This window comes from Bufo gargarizans, chromosome 2, assembly GCF_014858855.1.
Source record: "Bufo gargarizans isolate SCDJY-AF-19 chromosome 2, ASM1485885v1, whole genome shotgun sequence".
Classification (NCBI taxonomy): domain Eukaryota; kingdom Metazoa; phylum Chordata; class Amphibia; order Anura; family Bufonidae; genus Bufo; species Bufo gargarizans.
The window spans coordinates 103,193,923-103,213,602 of record NC_058081.1 but is presented as its reverse complement, the minus strand read 5'-3'; the positions used below and the strand labels follow the sequence as shown (position 1 = coordinate 103,213,602).

Sequence of the window (19,680 nt, the reverse complement as noted above, 5' to 3'; positions counted from 1 at the left end):
TCAGGACAGATTTTGTGTGTACTAATAGGACAGCGGCCATTTTATTTCTCCTAATGATTGCTCCCAAGACAAAACAAGCCATTATAAGTAATAAAAGGTATTTAGGATTGTATTTATAATATAGTAATATTTAAGTATTTTCATTAATTTTATTTTCTTAATTCCCAGAGGACCCCTTTAAAGAGGACCTTTCATCAGTTTAGCCCTAGTCTAATTATGGTCTTACGTTATAGGGTGGCCCCCACTGATGCCATGGCACTTATTTTTTCCCCCAAAGAGCTCATTCTCCCTGGCTAAGAGCGGTACGCTCTGATTGGATGCGCTCACAGCCAGGTAGAAGAGAACCGCCCCCAGCGAAACTGCGAGTCTCCGCCTAGCTTAACAGAGTCGGCTCATTATAATAATATAAGGCGTCAAAATCAACAGGGCCAAGTGCGGACGAACCGGGGGGGTCTTTGGGAAAAATAAAATGCCATGGCATCAGTGGGGGCCGCTCTATAAGGTAAGACCATAATTACCGGTAGACTAGGGCTAAACTGATGAAAGGTCCTCTTTAAGCAGCAAGACGTAAAACTTCAGTGACTGCAGGAGATATATCAAAACTGATGTAAAGGAAAACTGCTGGCCATAGCAACCAACCAGATTCCACCTATCATTTATCAGAGCTCCTTTAGAAAATGAAAGATGACATCTGATTGGTTGCTATTGGCGACTAAGGCAGTTTTCATTTACAATAGTTCTGATAAATCTCCCCCCATAATGTTAAAAAAAAATGACACAGTAACAAATATGTCAGCGTCCTGTAAACCCACACTATATTATGGGACAGACATTCATACCGCAGTGCCAGGGTACACAAATCTCTCTTACCCTTCAGATGAGTGATGTCTACCATCTGGAGTGACACGTTGCCCAGCAGCTTCTCCTGTAAAACAGACAGATCATATTTATACAGACTCCGCCGTGATGAAGCCACCACAATCGTCTGCTGGAAAACGCACAAAGCTGCTACAGAATGGTTGGGGCTCTTGTTAAATGTGAGACATGCGGGAACATACAAAGGCTTATTATTGAGAAATGTGCACATCCTGCGGAGGCAGATAGCCAGGACTGGGCAGATGACGGATCTAGACAAACCAAGATCTTGCGCTTTCAGTAGCTTTGTAGAACATATAACAAAAATATGCAACCATCAAAATGATTGAATGAAAGGGATATGCTATAAAAAGAGGTTAAAGGCTATGGACACCTTGGGGGCAATTTTTTTATGACTGCATTTGACTCATTTTGGGCTAAAATCATTTTTTCACTTATTTTCATTGCCATTTTTGAGATACAAGGGTTAAAAATCAGTCTGTTTGCAGATGATCACTTCTCAGTTGTCAGCTGATGGTTTATGTGAATCTCCTGACCTCGTAAACACTCATTATAGATACACTCATCTAACCGGTAAGAATATGGCTTAAACGATGTTGTATGGTTGTATTCTAATGATACGTTAAGGTAAGTTAATAACAGTCAATGTGCAAATGTGATGCAAAAACATTTTTGGACACATTTGCACATTGAATGTTAATTATCATATTATTCAATTATGTATATTGGCAGTATTTAAACCTCACGAGTGTATCATTGTTGCTAGAAAAAGGTTCCATCGAGAGGACCGAAACGTTGCACCTGGTGTAATAAGGAAGTGCCGTGGATTTTCATAGCTATATATCTACTAACGTTTCCGGAGCCCAGCAGCGCCCCGCATCCTCCGAATCTCCTCCTTGCTCCCCAACGTCACAAAGCTAGAGCGCCGTAATCTCGCGATGCACGAGCTAGCGCATGCACAGTGTCGGCATAGTGTTCCTTCCCTGCGCGCACGCGAGCTAGCGCATGCGCATCGCAAGTTTGCGGCACTCTAGCTTTGTGACGTCGGGGAGCAAGGAGGAGATTCGGAGGATGCGGGGCGGTGCTGGGCTCAGAGCTAGAGAACGCTGGACTCATCTCTCAAGCATGGAGGAGACAGGACTCATCCAAGGTTAGTTTACATATCTATAAAAAAAATAATTCACACAATAAAAGCACACAGAGCCATGGAGACTGGGTATTGCGGATGTGCTAGCGGCGATCTAGCAACCCATGTCTTCAGCTCTATGCCCGACAGGTTCCCTTTAAGGGTGGTATTACACTGCCAAATCTTTTGGTGCTCACGCTGCTCATGGAAGATAACACATTCATCAGCGCTCGGCCTGATTAAAAAAGACCAATGCATACTGAACCTGGGAGGATCGATATGCATATCCTAGCATTATTCCATCACTTTAGTGGTAAAGCCACTTTATCTGTGCGATCGGAGCAGGGAATTTGGAGCTCACCATCAATATAACAAAGCTCAGACCTCTTTAGAGATACATAGTAACGCAAATAGCCTCCTGTAATACTGGATGATGGCGCAAAATGACTAAGACCTGATTCGCATGACAGTGCTCAGTCTGGGAAATACTGTCCGTGTGTCGGCCACATCTCCTGGACCGACTGTAGCTCCCTTAAACCAAACTGACATAGTGATTTATGATACAGTCTCTTCCTATCTGATAGTGGGTCTATTGTACTGTACTCACATCTATGATGCAGTCAGTTCGGGTCAGTAGAGCAGACACATGGGCCGAGTTTCCTGGACAGAGTACGTTTGTGTGAATCAGGCCTAAAGTTGGCTATACACATTGCACCCACCAATTTCAGCAGGACTGAACAACCATCTAACGTGTACAGGAATGTCCAGACATCAGGAAAAACTTGGATTTCAACATGCTTGATCCTGTGGTGTCCTGCAGCAGCTTATCATCCTCTCCTCAGAATACATGCACACTCGGCCAAGCTGCACATGTAAGTGTATGGAAGATGTTTAAATCCCTACAAAGCCTATGATGGTAAGGGCGAGTTCACATCACCATTAATTTTTCCGCTCTTCTGATAGGTCAGAGGAACAGTAAAATAAAGAAGAAGAAAAAAAAAACGTATCCTGAGTATCAGTTATGCACATTTGGTATTATTCCTGTAAAAGGTCCATTATTTGGACCTGCATGCAGGACTTGTCTTTATTTTTCTGTTCTTCTGACATCAGAAGAACGGAAAAATAACGGTGATGTGACCTCACCCTAATCTATTATTAGTCTGCGGGCGTGACCAGTTCATATATGTTGGTTAGATGTGTAAAGTATGCACAACTGCCTCCAATGTCCAATTTTAGCTCCTTTACCTTAAATACAATAAAGCTTTCAAAAAGAAGGCCACACCTTTGGACTTTACTATTCAAAAGTTGTCCTACATGGTGTACGCCACTGATATAGCCTACGTAAAGGGCAAAGACTTCCAGAGCCTTCAGCTTAATGGCGAGGTGTGTCCTGTACAAATATTCATTACCTTTAGCTCAACCTAACCCAACCCAATTCAATACTTTTAGCTCAAATACAAGATCAAAGAATCCAGCAATCTCTGGACTTCTGGAAGTCACTGGATCACCAGTCAGAGCACCATGGAGGGTCAGTAGATCACTGCCAAATAGTACTGATTTTCCATACAGTCATGGGACCTGGGTCTTGAAGGGGTTTTACAGGACGTTCACACAGAAAGCCTACCGTTTGATCAGTGGTGGTTGGACCTTCGGGACCCTCAATGATCAGCACCATGATGCTTGCAAGGGGATGTCCAAGAAAGTAGAACATGGCTGCTTTCTCCTAGACACAGCATCATACATGTACAAAGGCTTTACCGCAACTCAGAGCCCTATTCACGTCAATCGGGTTAATCTGCAATACTAAAAAACAGCCATAGACAGGTAGGGGGCACTGTCTCTGGAAGAAACCAACCATGTTTTTCTAACCCCTTTAAAAAAAAAAATTATATACATACATATATATATATATATATATATATACACACATACATATATATCATTTTCCACCCCTTTCAGTAGCAGACACAGTGCCCTGGTTTTAGAATCGGTAACTAGTTAATTTAGGCCATCGAATATATTATTGCGCACCATAAGAAATAAGCAGGAAAACTGCACGGAAAAGCAAATCTACAAGCCACTCAATCTTCTTACTGTGCGGCTGGGAGAAGAGAGATTAAGGATGAGAAGACGGCTTTCTGCGGGATGAGCTCGGAGTCATGAACTATTGATGTATGCATTATATCATAAGGAGGAGCAGAAACCTCAGGCAGTCATTTCAAGGGATTTATTTCTGACCACCAAGGAGGTAGGTTTTGTAACAGCCTCACGGGGGAGATTTATCAACAGTGCTGCAAAGGAAAACTAGATTAGTTGCCCATAACAACCAATCGGATTCCACCTTTCATTTCTCAGAGCTCCTTTACTAAATGAAAGGATCAATCTGATTGGTTGCTATAGGCAACTAAGCCAGTGTTCCTTTGCACCACTTAAGATAAATCTTCCCCACAGTTTATAGAAGGGGTCCCAGTGGACTCCGCAAGGTAGGCAACAGTCACTGAGCAGCAATGACTGCAAAAATAGGTAAAATATACATTTGACTTTTTTTTTTCAGAGCACGTTCACATGGGGCATTTACACTGCGCTGTGGACAGAAAAATCTGCTGAATTTCCCATTGGCCTTCAGGCACTGGTTAAAGGGGTTATCCCATGACTAATGTAAAAAATGAAAATCAGACATTATATAGTACATGACAACCTCTTTCTAACAAAGCCAGACCCAGCCGTGTACCTCACATGGATCCAGAGATCTCCACATTCATTGTTCTGCTAGATTTATATCAAGCCGACAGCTCAGGGGAAGTGCCTTTTCTGCTGCAGCTCAGGGGCGTGTCCGTTCTCTACCTATCACAGTTCAGGGGGCGTGTCCATGCTCTTCCCATCACAGCTCAGGAGGCAGTTAAAGGATGAAACTGAGTATGTGCAGGTCAAAGAAATAAGAAAAGAAAAAAAAACACAACAACAGCAGGTGGCGGTATACAGATACATTTTATTGAATAACTCAGTGGCTTTACAAAATTTTTAATTACATGCAATTAGAAAAAGTATTCAAATGCCGAGGCAGCTTTGAAAACTGTAGAATTTTTTTTTTGAAGAGGTTGGCTCATCTCATACAATGGGGGGTATATCACTAGGATATGCCCTCAATATCTAATAGGTGCAGGTCCCAGAGGTGGGAACCGCACCCATCTCTAGAAATTGAAGGAGAGCAGACAGTGCATGTAAAGCCGCCCTCAATTAATTTCTTTGGAACCGCTGGAAACAGCCGGGAGCTGGGTTTGCCATTTCTGTCGGCCCCATAGAAGTGAACGAGACGGTGGTCGCACTTGCCTGGTGCGCTTACCACTCTTTTCTATGGGACTTCTGAAAATAGCCAAGCACGCCACACTCCCATAGGAATTAATAGAGGTTGGCTGTGCATGCTCAATCCGCTCTCCTTCATTTTGCAGGCTCAGTTCTAGAGATAAGTGTAGGTCCCAGAGGTGGAACCTGCACCTATCAAAATTTCGGGGCACAGCCTAGCGATATGCCCCCAATGTATGAGATAGGCCAACCCCTTCTTCCCTTAATAGCGGTATTGTACAGTCATGTACACTTTGTGTGGACCTGGCAATACTGATTTCTTTCATTTTGCTGGCTTTTGCCGTTGAACCAGACCGTCTATAGGTATTTTAGAAGTTAATATTAAAAGTTAAAGGGTGTTGTCCCAAGAAAAATATTTCACATTCTTCAAACAAGTTCCTGGATCTGAATACTCTATCACTGCATGTAATAAAAAAAAAAATATATTAAAAAAAAAAAAAAAAAAAAAAAAGTAGTATAGCCAGTGAGTCATTCAATAAAATGGGTCTGTTTAGCGCCACCTGTTTGTTCTTTTCCTGGATTTGGATGCTCCATTTCATCCTTCAACTGCCAACACAAATATCTTGTTAGAAGCTGCCACAATCACAGGGAGAGAGAAATGCAACAGGAAGGACATGTCCCCTAAGCTGTGACAGGGAGAGAGCTGCAGCAGAAGAGACACGCCCCCTGAGCTGTCATAGGGAGAGAGAACTGCACCAAAAAGACACCTCTCTGAGCTGTCATAGGGAGAGAGCTGCAGAAGAAAGGGCATGCCCTCTGAGCTCCCGGGTTGAAAATAATCTAGCAGAGCAAATGGAGCAATGAATGGGGAGATCTCTGGGTCTGTGTCAGGTACAGAGCTGGTTCTAGCCTTGCTTGAAATCGATTTGTCGTCAGGTACTATATGATGTCTGATTTACCGTAATTTTTTTAATATTAATCATAGGATAACCCCTTTATAAGGTTTTCTAAAAATTTAATACTGATATGATCGGTGGCTGTCTGACACTCTTTTTGAGAGGGCACCAGTGCCGTACATATAGCGGCTGTGCTTGGTATCAAGCGCTATCCCATTCACTTTTATGGCGCTGAGGTGCGTCTAGGCCAGGAAAAGCTGAGAGAAGGCAGCGGTGCTACTGTGAGCGCTCGAGCCTTCTCAAACAGCTGATCGGTGGGGGGTTTAGTGGGTCAGACCCTTTAGATACCGATGACCTATCCTACCCTTTTAATTCAAATTTACATTAAATTTAAGTAAAAATGTGGACCTTTCTGTGAATTGTGTTTTTTTAGTCCATTTAATGGTCCAGAGAAAGGCAGTGATTTCTTCCCTTTGATATCCTACTGCCATAGGATATATATTACATTTCTGCCCTTTGCCCAATCTTCTTTAAGAGATGGCACTAAGGGATGCATACAAGTCCCACCCTTCTTCTAGAAGCAAAGTAAGGGTCCTTTTACATGGGCAGATTAAGCACTGGTACAGGAAGTCATTCCGCACTTGGGAGGGATTTTGAAGAACAATCACTCTTACGATCGTTCGGGAGATCCGTTCAGGGCTCTCACAAGCGGCCCAAAACAGATCAGTTTTGCCCTAATGCATTCTGCTTGCAGCGTTTTGATGTCCATCTGATGAAACTGAGCCAAACGGATCCGTCCTGACTTACAATGTAAGTCAATGGGGACGGATCCGTTTTCACTGATGCAATTGAAAACGGATCCGTCCCCCATTGATTTTCAGTGTAAGTCAAAACGTTTGCATTATCATGAACAAAAAAAATAAAAACATGCACACAACCGTATGTGTTTTGCGGTCCGCAAATTGCGGATCTGCCAAAAAAAGGATGACGTTCCGTATGGGACCAGTTTTTTTTACAGATCCATTGTAATAATGCCTATCCTTGTCCGCAAACAAAAAAAAAAAATAGGACATGCACCATTTTTTTTGCGGGGCAACGGAACGGACATACTGATGCGGACAGCACACTATGTGCTGTCCGCGTTTTTTGCGGACCTATTGAAATGAATGGGTCCGCAGCCTATCCCCAAAAAAATAAAATAAAAATTGAACGGACACGGAAAAACAACGTTCGTGTGCATGTAGCCTAATGCAAACGGATCAGTTCTGAATGGATACAAGCGTTTGCATTATAGGTGCGGATCCAACTGTGCAGATACCAGACGGATCCGCACCCAACGCAGGTGTGAAAGTAGCCTAATATGAAGATCTCTGGATCCATGAGAAATACAGGGCAGATTCTAGCTTTGTAAGGCCTCATGCACACAACCGTTTTTTTTTTTTTTTAAGGTCCGCAAAAACGGGGTCCGTAGGTCTGTGATCCGTGACCGTTTTTCCGTCCGTGGGTCTTCCTTGATTTTTGGAGGATCCACGGACATGAAAAAAAAAAAAATCTAAGTCAAGTTTGCCATTGAAATGATAGAAAAAAAGCGGATCACGGACGCGGACGACAATCTTGTGTGCATCCGTGATTTTTCACAGACCCATTGACTTGAATGGGTCCGTGAACCGTTGGCCGTGAAAAAAAATAGGACAGGTCGTATTTTTTTTTACGGCCAGGAAACCGGGATCACGGATGCGGCTGCCAAACGGTGCATTTTCTGATTTTTCCACGGACCCATAGAAAGTCAATGGGTCCGCGAAAAAAAACGGAAAACGGCACAACGGCCACGGATGCACACAACGGTCGTGTGCATAAGGCCTAAGAAAGAGCTTGTCATGTATGAGTTTCATTTTTTACATTAATTAAGGGATAACCCCATTAAAAGGGTTATCCAGGAAAAGATATTTGTATCTTAGGCCTCATGCACATGACCGTTGTGTGTTTTGCGGTCCGCAAAACACGGATGGCGTCCGTGTGTATTCCGCAATTTGCAGAACGGCCCGGAAAGCCATTGATATAACTGCCTATTTTTGTCCGCAAGACGGACAAGAATAGGACAGGTTATATTTTTTTTTGCGGACAGCACACTGAGTGCTGTATGCATCTTTTGCGGCCCCATTGAAGTGAATGGGTCTGAATCCAAGCCGCAAATACTGCGGCTCAGATGCGGACCAAAACAACGGTCGAGTGCACGAGACCCTATTCACAGGATCAGTCATTAGTATCAGATCTGCGAGGGTGCAACACCCAGGACCCCCACTGATCAGCTGTAAGCCTCTTCCCAGGCCAGTGACATCACTGCACATCGGTCACATAGCCTAGGCACAGCGCAGCTTCATTCAAGTCAATGTGGCTGAGCTGCAATTCCAAACACTGCCACTATACGGTGTACAGAAAGCCGCATCGCTCACCAGAGCTTCAGTAAGCACAGCGGCTCCCTGATCAGCTGATCAGTGGGGATTCCGGGACTTGAACCCCCCTGACGTGGTAACGATGACCTATCCTTAGGACAAGTCATTATTCTCTTTCTCTGGATAACCTCTTTAACGCAACGCAGATGTGAACAGTGAGCCAGAGAACATCCCCATGTGGCACATGATCATTCAAGCTAGGGCTACACGCGTCGCACAACACAAAGATCATAATGTCGCATTATGATACTGCATCTAATGATCATCAGTAATTGGGGTCGCATTGTGACCCCCAAAATGCGAGCTGTAAAAAAAAAAAAAAAAAATCCAAGTCAATTGCAAGCTGCACATGACTTTAGTATCACACTGCAATGCAACCGGCCTGCAACTATTCTACGATTTTGGTGTTTATAGCCAAATCTCAGCTCCCGAACGGTTTATGTCACATGGCTTGTCCAAGACGGAAACCTGTCATACTGAACACGAGGTCTAATCTACATGTTATAGCAGACTGATCTAGAGATTTATGGGAGAAGATTGTAAGGCTCACTATATGCACAGTAATACATGGAGGGCTGTCAGTCATTTATAAGGACTGCCCACTGGACTCCTAAGTAAAGAATATACTTAGGAGTATATTCTCGACAGATCCACTTTAAAGAGGTTGCCCAAGCCATGACCATCAGTGTCTGATGGGCGGGGGGGGGTCCGACACTCCACTGCTGGACGGACACGTTCATGCAATGGGCTAAATACCAGTTTAGAAAACCTATTATTAAGGTGACCTTGCCGCACGCAATGCACCAGAAAACAAGGATGTCCTAGAAATGTCAGGAGTCCTGATTGATCACTGCTTTATAGAGCACAGAGATAAGTCCAAGAAGCTTCGAGGATCCGATTCAGCATGGCTGACAACCACATAATATAACGTAGCACATAATATTGGGGTAAGGTGGTAGTCAGTATGGTCAATAAGCCACAATACCAAATGACACTGACACCATTACAGTTTTTCTACTATACACCCCTGACCCCGAATCTCCTCCAGACCCGACCATTAAAGCCATGTCACACGAGTGCGGGCGAACGCACAAATGTTTCTGTAGCAAAGACGCAGTTTCTAACAGTGGTTTATGGTGCGGATTAGAGGCGGTTTTGCCGCAGATCTCGCCTTTCATTGGAAAAGGGTGAAATCCGCAGCTAAAACCACAAACATAATTGACATGCTGAGGATTTAGAAATCCGCAAGGCAGGTCAATTTCCACATGGAAACAATCCGCAATGTGTACAGGAGATTTGTGTAATCTCATGCTGGTACTGTCACACCATGCGGCTTTTCCACATGGGAATCTGCACTGAAAAAACAACTGCACATATTCCGCAACGTGCGCAGGTGGCCTTAGGATGCCTGCACACGGACGTGGGCTCTTACAGAAATGTTGCACCATTTCCACACGTGTTACTTGCAGATTTGGTGTGGTTTAGGACAGGTCCTTATTTTTGTCACGTGTTGCGGATCACGGACCCATCCAAGTCAATGGGTCTATGTGGTCCGCAACATAGGCACGGAGGCCTTACGTTCATCTGAATGAGACCAAAAAGGGTAAATTCACTTGAAACTGCAGAATTGTTCAGTACCAGCAAAGTAGATGAGATTTTAACACATTTCATCTACAGTGCTGCCCAGAATTATTCATACCCCTGGCAAATTTTGACTTAAAGGGAACCTGTCACCAGGATTTTGTGTATAGAGTCCAGGACATGGGCTGCTAGATGGCTGCTAGCACATCCGCAATATCCAGTCCCCATAGCTCTGTGTGCTTTTATTGTGTAAAAAAAACGATTTGATACATATGCGAATTAACCTGAGATGAGTCCTGTCCCTAAGATGATTCAGGGACAGGACTCATCTCAGGTTAATTTGCATATGTATCAAATCGTTTTTTTTACACAATAAAAGCACAGAGAGCTATGGGGACTGGATACTGCGGATGTGCTAGCGGCGATCTAGCAACCCATGTCCTCAGCTCTATACACAAAATCCCGGTGACAGGTTCCCTTTAAAGTTACTTTTATTCAACCAGCAAGTAATTTTTTGACAGGAAAAGACATAGGAGTCTCCCAAAAGATAATAAGACGATGTACGAGAGGCATTATTGTGGGGGGAGAGAAAAAAAATAAAATAAAAATCTCTCAGCTTTTATTTACATTTGAGCAAAAAAATACAAGATGTTCTGCACTGTGGAAAATCTCAGAGGACGTGGTCGGAAGCCAAAAGTGACACCTGTGCTGGCCAGGATGATAGTTAGAGAGGTGAAAAAGAATCCAAGGATCACCACCAAGGCCATCCTGGTGAATCTGGGCTCTGCTGGTGGCAATGTCTCAAGGCAGACAATCCAACGGCAACGCACACTGCTGGGTTCCACGGATGCAGAACAAGGAGGACACCACTTCTCCAGAGAAGGCACACAAAAGCTTGCTTGGCCTTTGCAAAAGCTCATCTTCTGGTCTTCTGTGTTATGGTCAGATGAAACAAAAATTTAATTGTTTGGTCACAATGTTTCCTTCATTTGGCGTAAAAAGGAGAAGCCTTCAACCCAAAGAACACCATCCCCACTGTCAAACATGGTGGTGGGAACCTAATGCTTTGGGGGTGTTTTTCAGCCAATGGACCAGGGAACCTAATCACCATAAACGGCACCATGAAAATATACATGAGGAGTCTCAATGACAACATCAGGCAGTCTGCAGAGAAACTTGGCCTTGGGCACCAGTGGACATTTCAGCATGACAATGACCCAAAACGCACAGCAAAGGTGGTGAAGAAATGGTTAGCAGACTAACGTTTTGGAGTGGCCCAGCCAGAGTCCAGACTTGAATCCAATTGAGAATCTGTGGAGGGAGCTAAAGATCAGGGTGATGGCAAGAAGACCCTGCAACCTGAAAGATTTGGAGCTCATTGCTAAAGATGAATGGGCAAAAATAACTGTGGAGACATGCAAAAAGCTGGTTTGCAATTATAGGAAGGGTTTGATTGCTGTAATAGCCAATAAAGGCTTTTCTATTGATTATTGAGAAGGGTATGAATAGTTTTGGACTGGACACTTTTTGCTCAAATGTAAATAAAAAAGCTGAGAAATGTGTTTTTTTCCACAATAATGCTTCTTGTACATAGTCTTATTATGTTTTGGGAGACACCTATGTCATTTCCAGTCAAAAAAATACTTGCTGGTTGAATAAAGTTTACTTTAAGTCAAAATTTGCATGGGGTACGAATAATTATGGGCAGCACTGTACATGCAGTGTATTTTACGTCCTATGTGGATGCAAGACTATGGGGTCATTTACCATCAGCACCACGTAAATTCTGGTATATTTTTTTTTATTTTATTTTTTATTAAAGTCGCCGAAAGTTGGTACTGGCATATTTACTTACATTTATGCCAGTTTTAGGCGTAAAAAAAAGATATAAAAAAACATTTTTCATGGCAGGTGCACGCAGCAGGAAGATGCGCCTAATTCACATCCTCCTCCAGCACAAAAAGGAAACAAAGACCAGTGTAAATGACCCCCAATGACCCAAAACGAGAGGGGATCCTGGCGGTTTATACACCATTCACAGACTGCTAACAACACTGTATAGCACGAGAGCGGCACACGCTGAGGAACCTGTCGGCAGTGGTCCGAGATAAAAGCGGTGTGCATATGGAAAAAAACGTCAAACAAAAACAGTCAAGCTGCTCCGATTAGCAGAGCAAGGGCAACGGTGCAGGCGGGAAATTGTCAGCGTGGGGCTAAATGCCCAGCCCTGCGGTAGGTGGGCGCTCAACCCCCCACAGGTGAAGAAGTCCCGCTGATGAGTAGAATGGATTTGCTTGTCTCTAATAATATATATATATATATGCACTATATTGCCAGAGGTGTAAAACTTGACCCCCTAACTAGAGGTGGCAGCAGCACATACCAGCCACTGTGCCTCAAACAATAGTGGGCACATGGCACTCCCCTTATTCTGCTGACTGGGGAGGGGGGGGGGGATCTCAGAAGCAAAAGGGGCCATAGATATCACACTAAAGGGTTTTTCCCACTGTAACAACTTATCCCCTCCAACTCCATGGGACTGGTGAAGACAACCAAGTGCAGACACTCACCTAACATGGAGTGGCAGTGCACATGTTGTGCGTTTGCTTCTCCAGTCAAATAGGGAAAAACGGGCTCCTGTGTAAGTGATCAATGGGGCACCAGCGGTCAGACACTTATAGCGTTTTAAAGGGATAATCCGATTTTTTTATATTGATCACTTATCCTCAGGATAGGTCATCAATATCAGATCGGCACCCCCACCAATCAATAAAAAAGAGAAGGCAGCACTCATATAGAGGGGGGGGGGGGGGGTCGGGAGAGATAGCCGTCAGCATAACGGGCACTCAGCAGTCAGCTACCTGAAGTGTATCACAAGCATAAGAGCTCTTACTGATGTGACACCGATGTCTACCCTAAGGACAGGTCATCCACATTTACCGCAGGAAATCCTCTTTGATTGAAGAACAGAACGTCAATTCAGGTGGCAATTACATCAAATTGTTGGCTACGAGCCTATAGGTCATCTCCCGTGACTCACTTTACTGCCTGCTGTAACAGCTACATCAGTGGAGGTCCAATGACTGGGGCACTTGCCTATTCCTAAGGTGTGTTCTGGATGCTGACAATTAAACATGACTAGTGCAGGAATATGTCTTTATGACACAACATCCCTCCCACGAAAGTGCGTGAGCAACGCAGAACGCTTTATTATATATATATATATATATATATATATATATATATATATATATATATATATATATATATATATAGCTATTTTCTACCTTGTACTTTACTTTGCTCTTCCCAAGCTGATCCCAAGTAGCAGCCTGTGCTGGGGCTCGTTCACATGAGCGAATTTTCCATCCGGATGCGATGCCTGTAGTGAACACACAGCATCCGGACTGAATCCTGACCCATTCATTTCAGTACATCTGTGTACACGAGTGTCGTTTTTCATGCGTCATTTCTGCGTCAGCCTGTTCTATAGGACATCAGTATCAGATCGGACACCCAGGCCCCACCCCGATCAGCTGTTTCAGAAGGCACCGCTGCTCGCAGTAGAGCCGCTGCCTTCTCTCGCCGTACATTGTATAGCAGCTATACAAGGTGTTCCTAAATTACAATAATGCGTGCTGTACTGCATTCAGGGGCACAGCTTTTAATGGAAAGACTACACACACTGGAGGTCATTTACTAAGACCAGTTTTGGTATAAATAAAAGTCCACCTTTTGTGATTAATTGCCCGTGCCATCAACCCCGGCAAAGTCACCGTTTCTAGGTGTAAATCACATCTGAGACTCCAGCTCCTGACTAGAGTAGATTTTAAAGGGAACCCGTCATCACCTTTATGGTACCCATACTAACGGCAGCATAAAGTAGAGACAGGTGAGCTGATTTCAGCGGTCTGTCATTTAAAAGTAAGTGGTTGCCAAGAACCAACATCACAATCATTGCAGACCGGGCCTGGAAAAGAGTCCCGGCCACCTGAGAAGAGTCCTGGTTATTCATGACTTCCTGCTCTCCTGCCCACCTGCTGATGGCTGACAGTCTTCTACCTAGTTTTCTCCCTTTCTCTCTAGGAGAGAACTGCCAATCATCAGCAGATGGGCGGGAGAGCAGGAGATTATAATAACCAGGACTCTTCTCAGGTAGATTTGACTTTACTTACTTTTAGCTCATGAGTGACACACCGCTGCAATCAGCATTTCTGTTACTATTTTATGCTGCCCTCAGTGAGGTCAGCATAAAGTTGATGACGGGTTCCCTTTAAACTAGGTACACACACTGCCCGAGAATGTGCCCAATTTAAAAAGAGACTCGGCTCCTCATAAATTAGGCTCATGCTGTGGCAGCGCAGCAGCTATTAAAGACTGATGTAAAACACCAGTCTTTGATAAATGCCCCATAAGGAGTTTTACAAACAAGGTCTGTGCAGCCTGAACCGTCTGGTGATACTCGGAGATCTGAGTTCAGGAGCTTAAATACTCTGACTTCAGTTTATTCTTTTCACAGGGTGAGTCAAAACTCCCAGGACACTCTTATTTCAGAAATAGAAGGGAGAATGAAATATCTGAATACCCCAGCAAGTAACGGGTGCTTATCGTTTAAGCTAGGCATGCTCAACCTGCGGCCCTCCAGCTGTTGCAAAACTACAATTCCCATCATTCCCTGACAGCCTACAGGAGGGCATTGTGGGAGTTGTAGTTTTACAACAGCTGGAGGGCCGCAGGTTGAGCGTGCCTAGCTTAAACGATAAGCACCCGTTACTTGCTGGGGTATTCAGATATTTCATTCTCCCTTCTATTTCTGAAATAAGAGTGTCCTGGGAGTTTTGACTCACCCTGTGAAAAGAATAAACTGAAGTCAGAGTATTTAAGCTCCTGAACTCAGATCTCCGAGTATCACCAGACGGTTCAGGCTGCACAGACCTTGTTTGTAAAACTCCTTATGGGGCATTTATCAAAGACTGGTGTTTTACATCAGTCTTTAATAGCTGCTGCGCTGCCACAGCATGAGCCTAATTTATGAGGAGCCGAGTCTCTTTTTAAATTGGGCACATTCTCGGGCAGTGTGTGTACCTAGTTTAAAGGGAACCCGTCATCAACTTTATGCTGACCTCACTGAGGGCAGCATAAAATAGTAACAGAAATGCTGATTGCAGCGGTGTGTCACTCATGAGCTAAAAGTAAGTAAAGTCAAATCTACCTGAGAAGAGTCCGGAACATGGCCTCCATATTCAAGGCCGCCATATTGGATGACGGGCAAATTTTTTCAATGCGAAGACGGTCATGTAGCATATCAAAGAAAACCAGAAATCAATTGCAGCAATCAGATTTGTAATATTTCAAAAGTAATCAGCACAGAAAGGGCTCATTCACACGAACGTTTTTTGCATCCCGTATATGGGCCATTTTTTTAGTTCTGTATACGGTCCGCATACGGAACCATTAGTTTCAATGGTTCCGGGAAAAAAAAAAAAAAAAAAAACGGAATGTACTCTGTATGCATTCCATTTCCAATTTTTCTGTTCAAAGATAGAACATGTTCTATTATTGCCCACAAATCACTCCGTGGCTCCATTCAAGTCAATGGGTCCGCAAAAAAAACACATACGGAATGTACCCCTATCCGTTCCGTTTTTGCTGAACCATCTATAGAAAATGTTATGCCCAGCCCAATTTTTTCTATGTAATTACTGTATGCGCCATACGGAAAAAAATGGAATGGAACTAGAAACACTACTGAAACAAAAATCGGATCCGTAAAAAACGGCCCGCAAAACACTGAAAAAGCCATATGGTCGTGTGAACAAGCCCAAAGTGAAATGTTCTGTGTTCAGCACCATGGAGAACACAGTGAACATGTCAAATAGCTGTGCATTACAGCAGGGGTGTGGAAATCGTATCGCCCGACGCCCGGGACATGCAGTTCCAGGTGCCGGGCAGGTAGTTTGTTCAGTAGCTTAGCCCTGCTGTGGGCAAGTAGCAGGGCTAAGATGGCTTTGTTTACCGGAGCAGTGGACCGGCGACGAGCTGGGCGTGGGGAGGCGTTCCCATGGTGATGGGGACGCTTGAAGGTAAAATATACCATCGGATTGGAGAAAACTCCAATCTGATGGTAAATTCTAAACCCGAGGTGTTCCCATGGTGATGGGGACGCACCTCTGACAGGGCGCTGCCATCTGCGGCACCTGAGGGGTTAATTGCGCGGACGGCAGCTCCCTGTCAGAGGTCGGGTTCCGGGAATATTTCTACAATGTTTGCATTGGTGGGCAGCGCGCCATCCCCGGTATTAAAATCATTGCTGGGCAGTGTGCCCTCCCCCCACCCTCTCCGGTATTAAAATCATTGGTGGGCAGTGTGCCCTCCATCACTGGTGGCAGCACTGCTGGGGCTCCGATCGGTTACCATGGTAGCCAGGACGCTACTGAAGTCCTGTCTGCCATGGTCAGTTACTCAGCAGCATTATACTTACATGCGCTGTGGCCGCCCGGCGCTCCTTCTTGTAACTCACAGGTCTGTGCGGCGCATTGCTATAAGCATAAGAAATGCGCCGCACAGACCTGTGAGTTACAAGAAGGAGCGCCGGGCGGCCACAGCGCATTGTAACTGCGCACTGCCCACCAATGATTTTAAATACCGAGGAGGGGGCGCACTGCCCACCAATGCAAACATTGTAGTAACATTCCCGGCACACGACCTCTGACAGGGAGCTGTGATCAAATTAAGGCCTTGTTCACACCAGGCAGTGCGTTCCGGCCCGATTCTGTCCAGAATGCACTGCACCGCGTTGCGGCCGGCTAACTATGTTGTGGGGCAGGAGGCGGCGCAGTGGTCTGTTGAAGTAATTGGCACCATAACCATGCGATCGGCTGCACAGGATCGCAAGCACATTATGCCTGCGGTCCAGTCCAAACAAAATGCTGCAAGCAGCATTTTGACCGGACCTCAGGCATAATTGTGTCTTGCGATCCCGTGCATCCGATCGCCTGCGGCTGTGGCTACGGTGCGATTCACTCCAATGGATCGTCACTCCCCCTCCTGCCCCACAACATAGTGAGCGGGCCACGATGTAGTGCATTCTGGACAGAATCATCTGGTGTGAACGAGGAATAAAAACTTAGAGTCATTTCACACCACAAAGACTGGAACGCAAGCGTGGCGGTGCACTGAAATATAGTTTTGATTTAAAATTATTTTTGGTATCAGGACAAGTAGATCGAGCGCCCGCTTTAGTCCTTCGACAAGTAGTCTATTTTTACATTTCCTTCCACACCCCTGCACAGGGAACGTTCCCGGTTGTTGTTACTTTTTGTGTTGATAACTTTCAAACCACAAGACATACGGCAAATCTGATTGCTGCAATCGATTTCTGAGAAAATGCTGATCTTCTTCAATATGCTACATGACTCCCTTCCCATTTGAAAAAATTTCCCTTGATCCAAAATGGCAACCATGTTCCTAAAAGATGGCCCCCCTCACCCATTACTTGCTGGGGTATTCAGAGATTTCATTTTTCGTTTCTGAAATAAAAGGGTGTCCTGGGACTTTTGACTCACCCTGTATAATTAAAAGGTGTACAAGTTAACAATACGTCTTGTGTATTATGGTTCGGCTACCCGGCGATCTTGGTCACAGAGCACCCGTCACGCCCAAGGATGCAGGGCAGCAGGGCATCCGTAGAAATGAATCACGGTGCGATTTGCACGTTTGCAGCGACTGCCACCCCAGCAGGGTTGGATTTTTTGTGATTCTCAGGGAGAGACACTTTTCTCTGACTCTATACCAACTATTGCTCAACTTACTTCGAGACAGAATTTGACGTCACAATAGTGGTGCAATTTTAGTGCAAAATGTTGCATATTAGGCCCTGCCCCTTTCCCCATGACACCACACCTCTTTTCCGTCACGGTGAGCTAAGTGCACATAATTTTGCTTAACCTATTTACGCCAAATTGCTCCACCTTTTGCAGCTATTTACGCTTTTTTTTTTGTGGCTACTGGAATCTACCTCTACAGAATTGTGATTCCAGCTCTGGGTAAGAATGGTACAGAAGCAGCAAACAGTAACTTGACTCTCGACACATACAGCAAGTGACTTTGTCCACGGCTTTTGTTCGCAACTTACGGGTTTTTCCAGGAGCAGAATATTGATGACTTATCCTCACCTGAGCTCCATGGCTTCTTCAAACAGTTGGGTGATGCTGGGTGTCGGCCCCACATGGATCAGATATTAAATGACATATCTTCAGGATAGGTCATCAGTAGGTATCAGACACCAGGGACCCCGGCCGATCAGCTGTTTTTAGAAGGCACTGGCGCTCCCGTGAGCACCGCGGTCTTCTCGCGGCTCACCAAGCACAGCGCCGTACATTGTATAGCGGCTCAGCCCCATTCATTCCTAGGCCATGTGAACAATGAACATGATGTCACTGGCCTAGGGGAAGCAGTGAGAAGGCTGTGGTGCTCACAGGAGCGCCGCTGCCTTCTCAAACAGCTGAACATCAGGGGTCCCGGGTGTCGGACCCTCACCGATCAGATACTGATGACCTATCCTGAGGATAGGTCATCAGTATAAAAATGTTGGAAGACCCCTTTTAAGGATACGTCATTAATACTGTACTCCCAGAAAACCCCTTTAAGGGTCAATTTAACGTTTGCTACATCTGGTAGCATGGTGATGGATCATGTGACGGACCATGTGATGAGCGGAGTGACGTCATCAAAGGTCCTATTCCTCACAGATGAAGACAGAAGAGATGACGGCTGCGCGAACAAGTGGATTGAGGTGAGTAAAAAGTTTTGAATTTTTTTTTTAACCCCTCCAGCCCTATTGTACTATGCATTCTGTATTCAGAATGCTATTATTTTCCCTTATAACCATATTATAAAGGGAAAATAATAATGATCGGGTCCCCATCCCGATCATTTCCTAGCAACCATGCGTGAAAATCGCACCGCATCACTTCTATGGGGCCTTTTTCAACGTGAAAAACGCACACAATAGAGCATGCTGCGATTTTCACGCAACGCACAAGTGATGCGTGAAAATCACCGCTCATCTGCACAGCCCCATAGAAGTGAATGGGTCCGGATTCAGTGTGGGTGCAATGCGTTCAACTCACACATTGTACCCGCGCGGAAAACCCGCCCGTGTGAAAAGGGGCCTAAGGGTAGTTTCACACTCGTGGCAGAGGATTCCGGCAGGATCTGGCAATACGGATGCAAACTGATGGGATTTGTCAGACAGATCCGGATCCTGATCCATCTGACAAATGCATTGAAATGCCGGATCCGTCTCTCCGGTGTAATCCCAAAAAAACGGATCCGGCATTTATTTTTTTTCAATTTATTTTTTTCGGTCTGAGCATGCGCAGACTGCAATGCCGGATGCGTTTTGCCGGAACACTCGGGGCCAGATCTGGCATTAATGCATGTC

General features: G+C 44.8%; 1 protein-coding gene across 3 annotated transcripts in view; it reads right to left on the bottom strand.

Moving 5' to 3' along the window:
- GOLM2 (golgi membrane protein 2) overlaps positions 1-19,680 on the bottom strand; it is a 64,886-nt gene that overhangs the window by 31,946 nt on the left and 13,260 nt on the right. For all 3 annotated transcript variants that reach the window (XM_044279338.1, XM_044279339.1, XM_044279340.1), the window contains exon 2: positions 871-925. In XM_044279338.1, the coding sequence (XP_044135273.1) occupies positions 871-925 (55 nt within the window). The remainder of the gene's footprint in view (positions 1-870; positions 926-19,680) is intronic.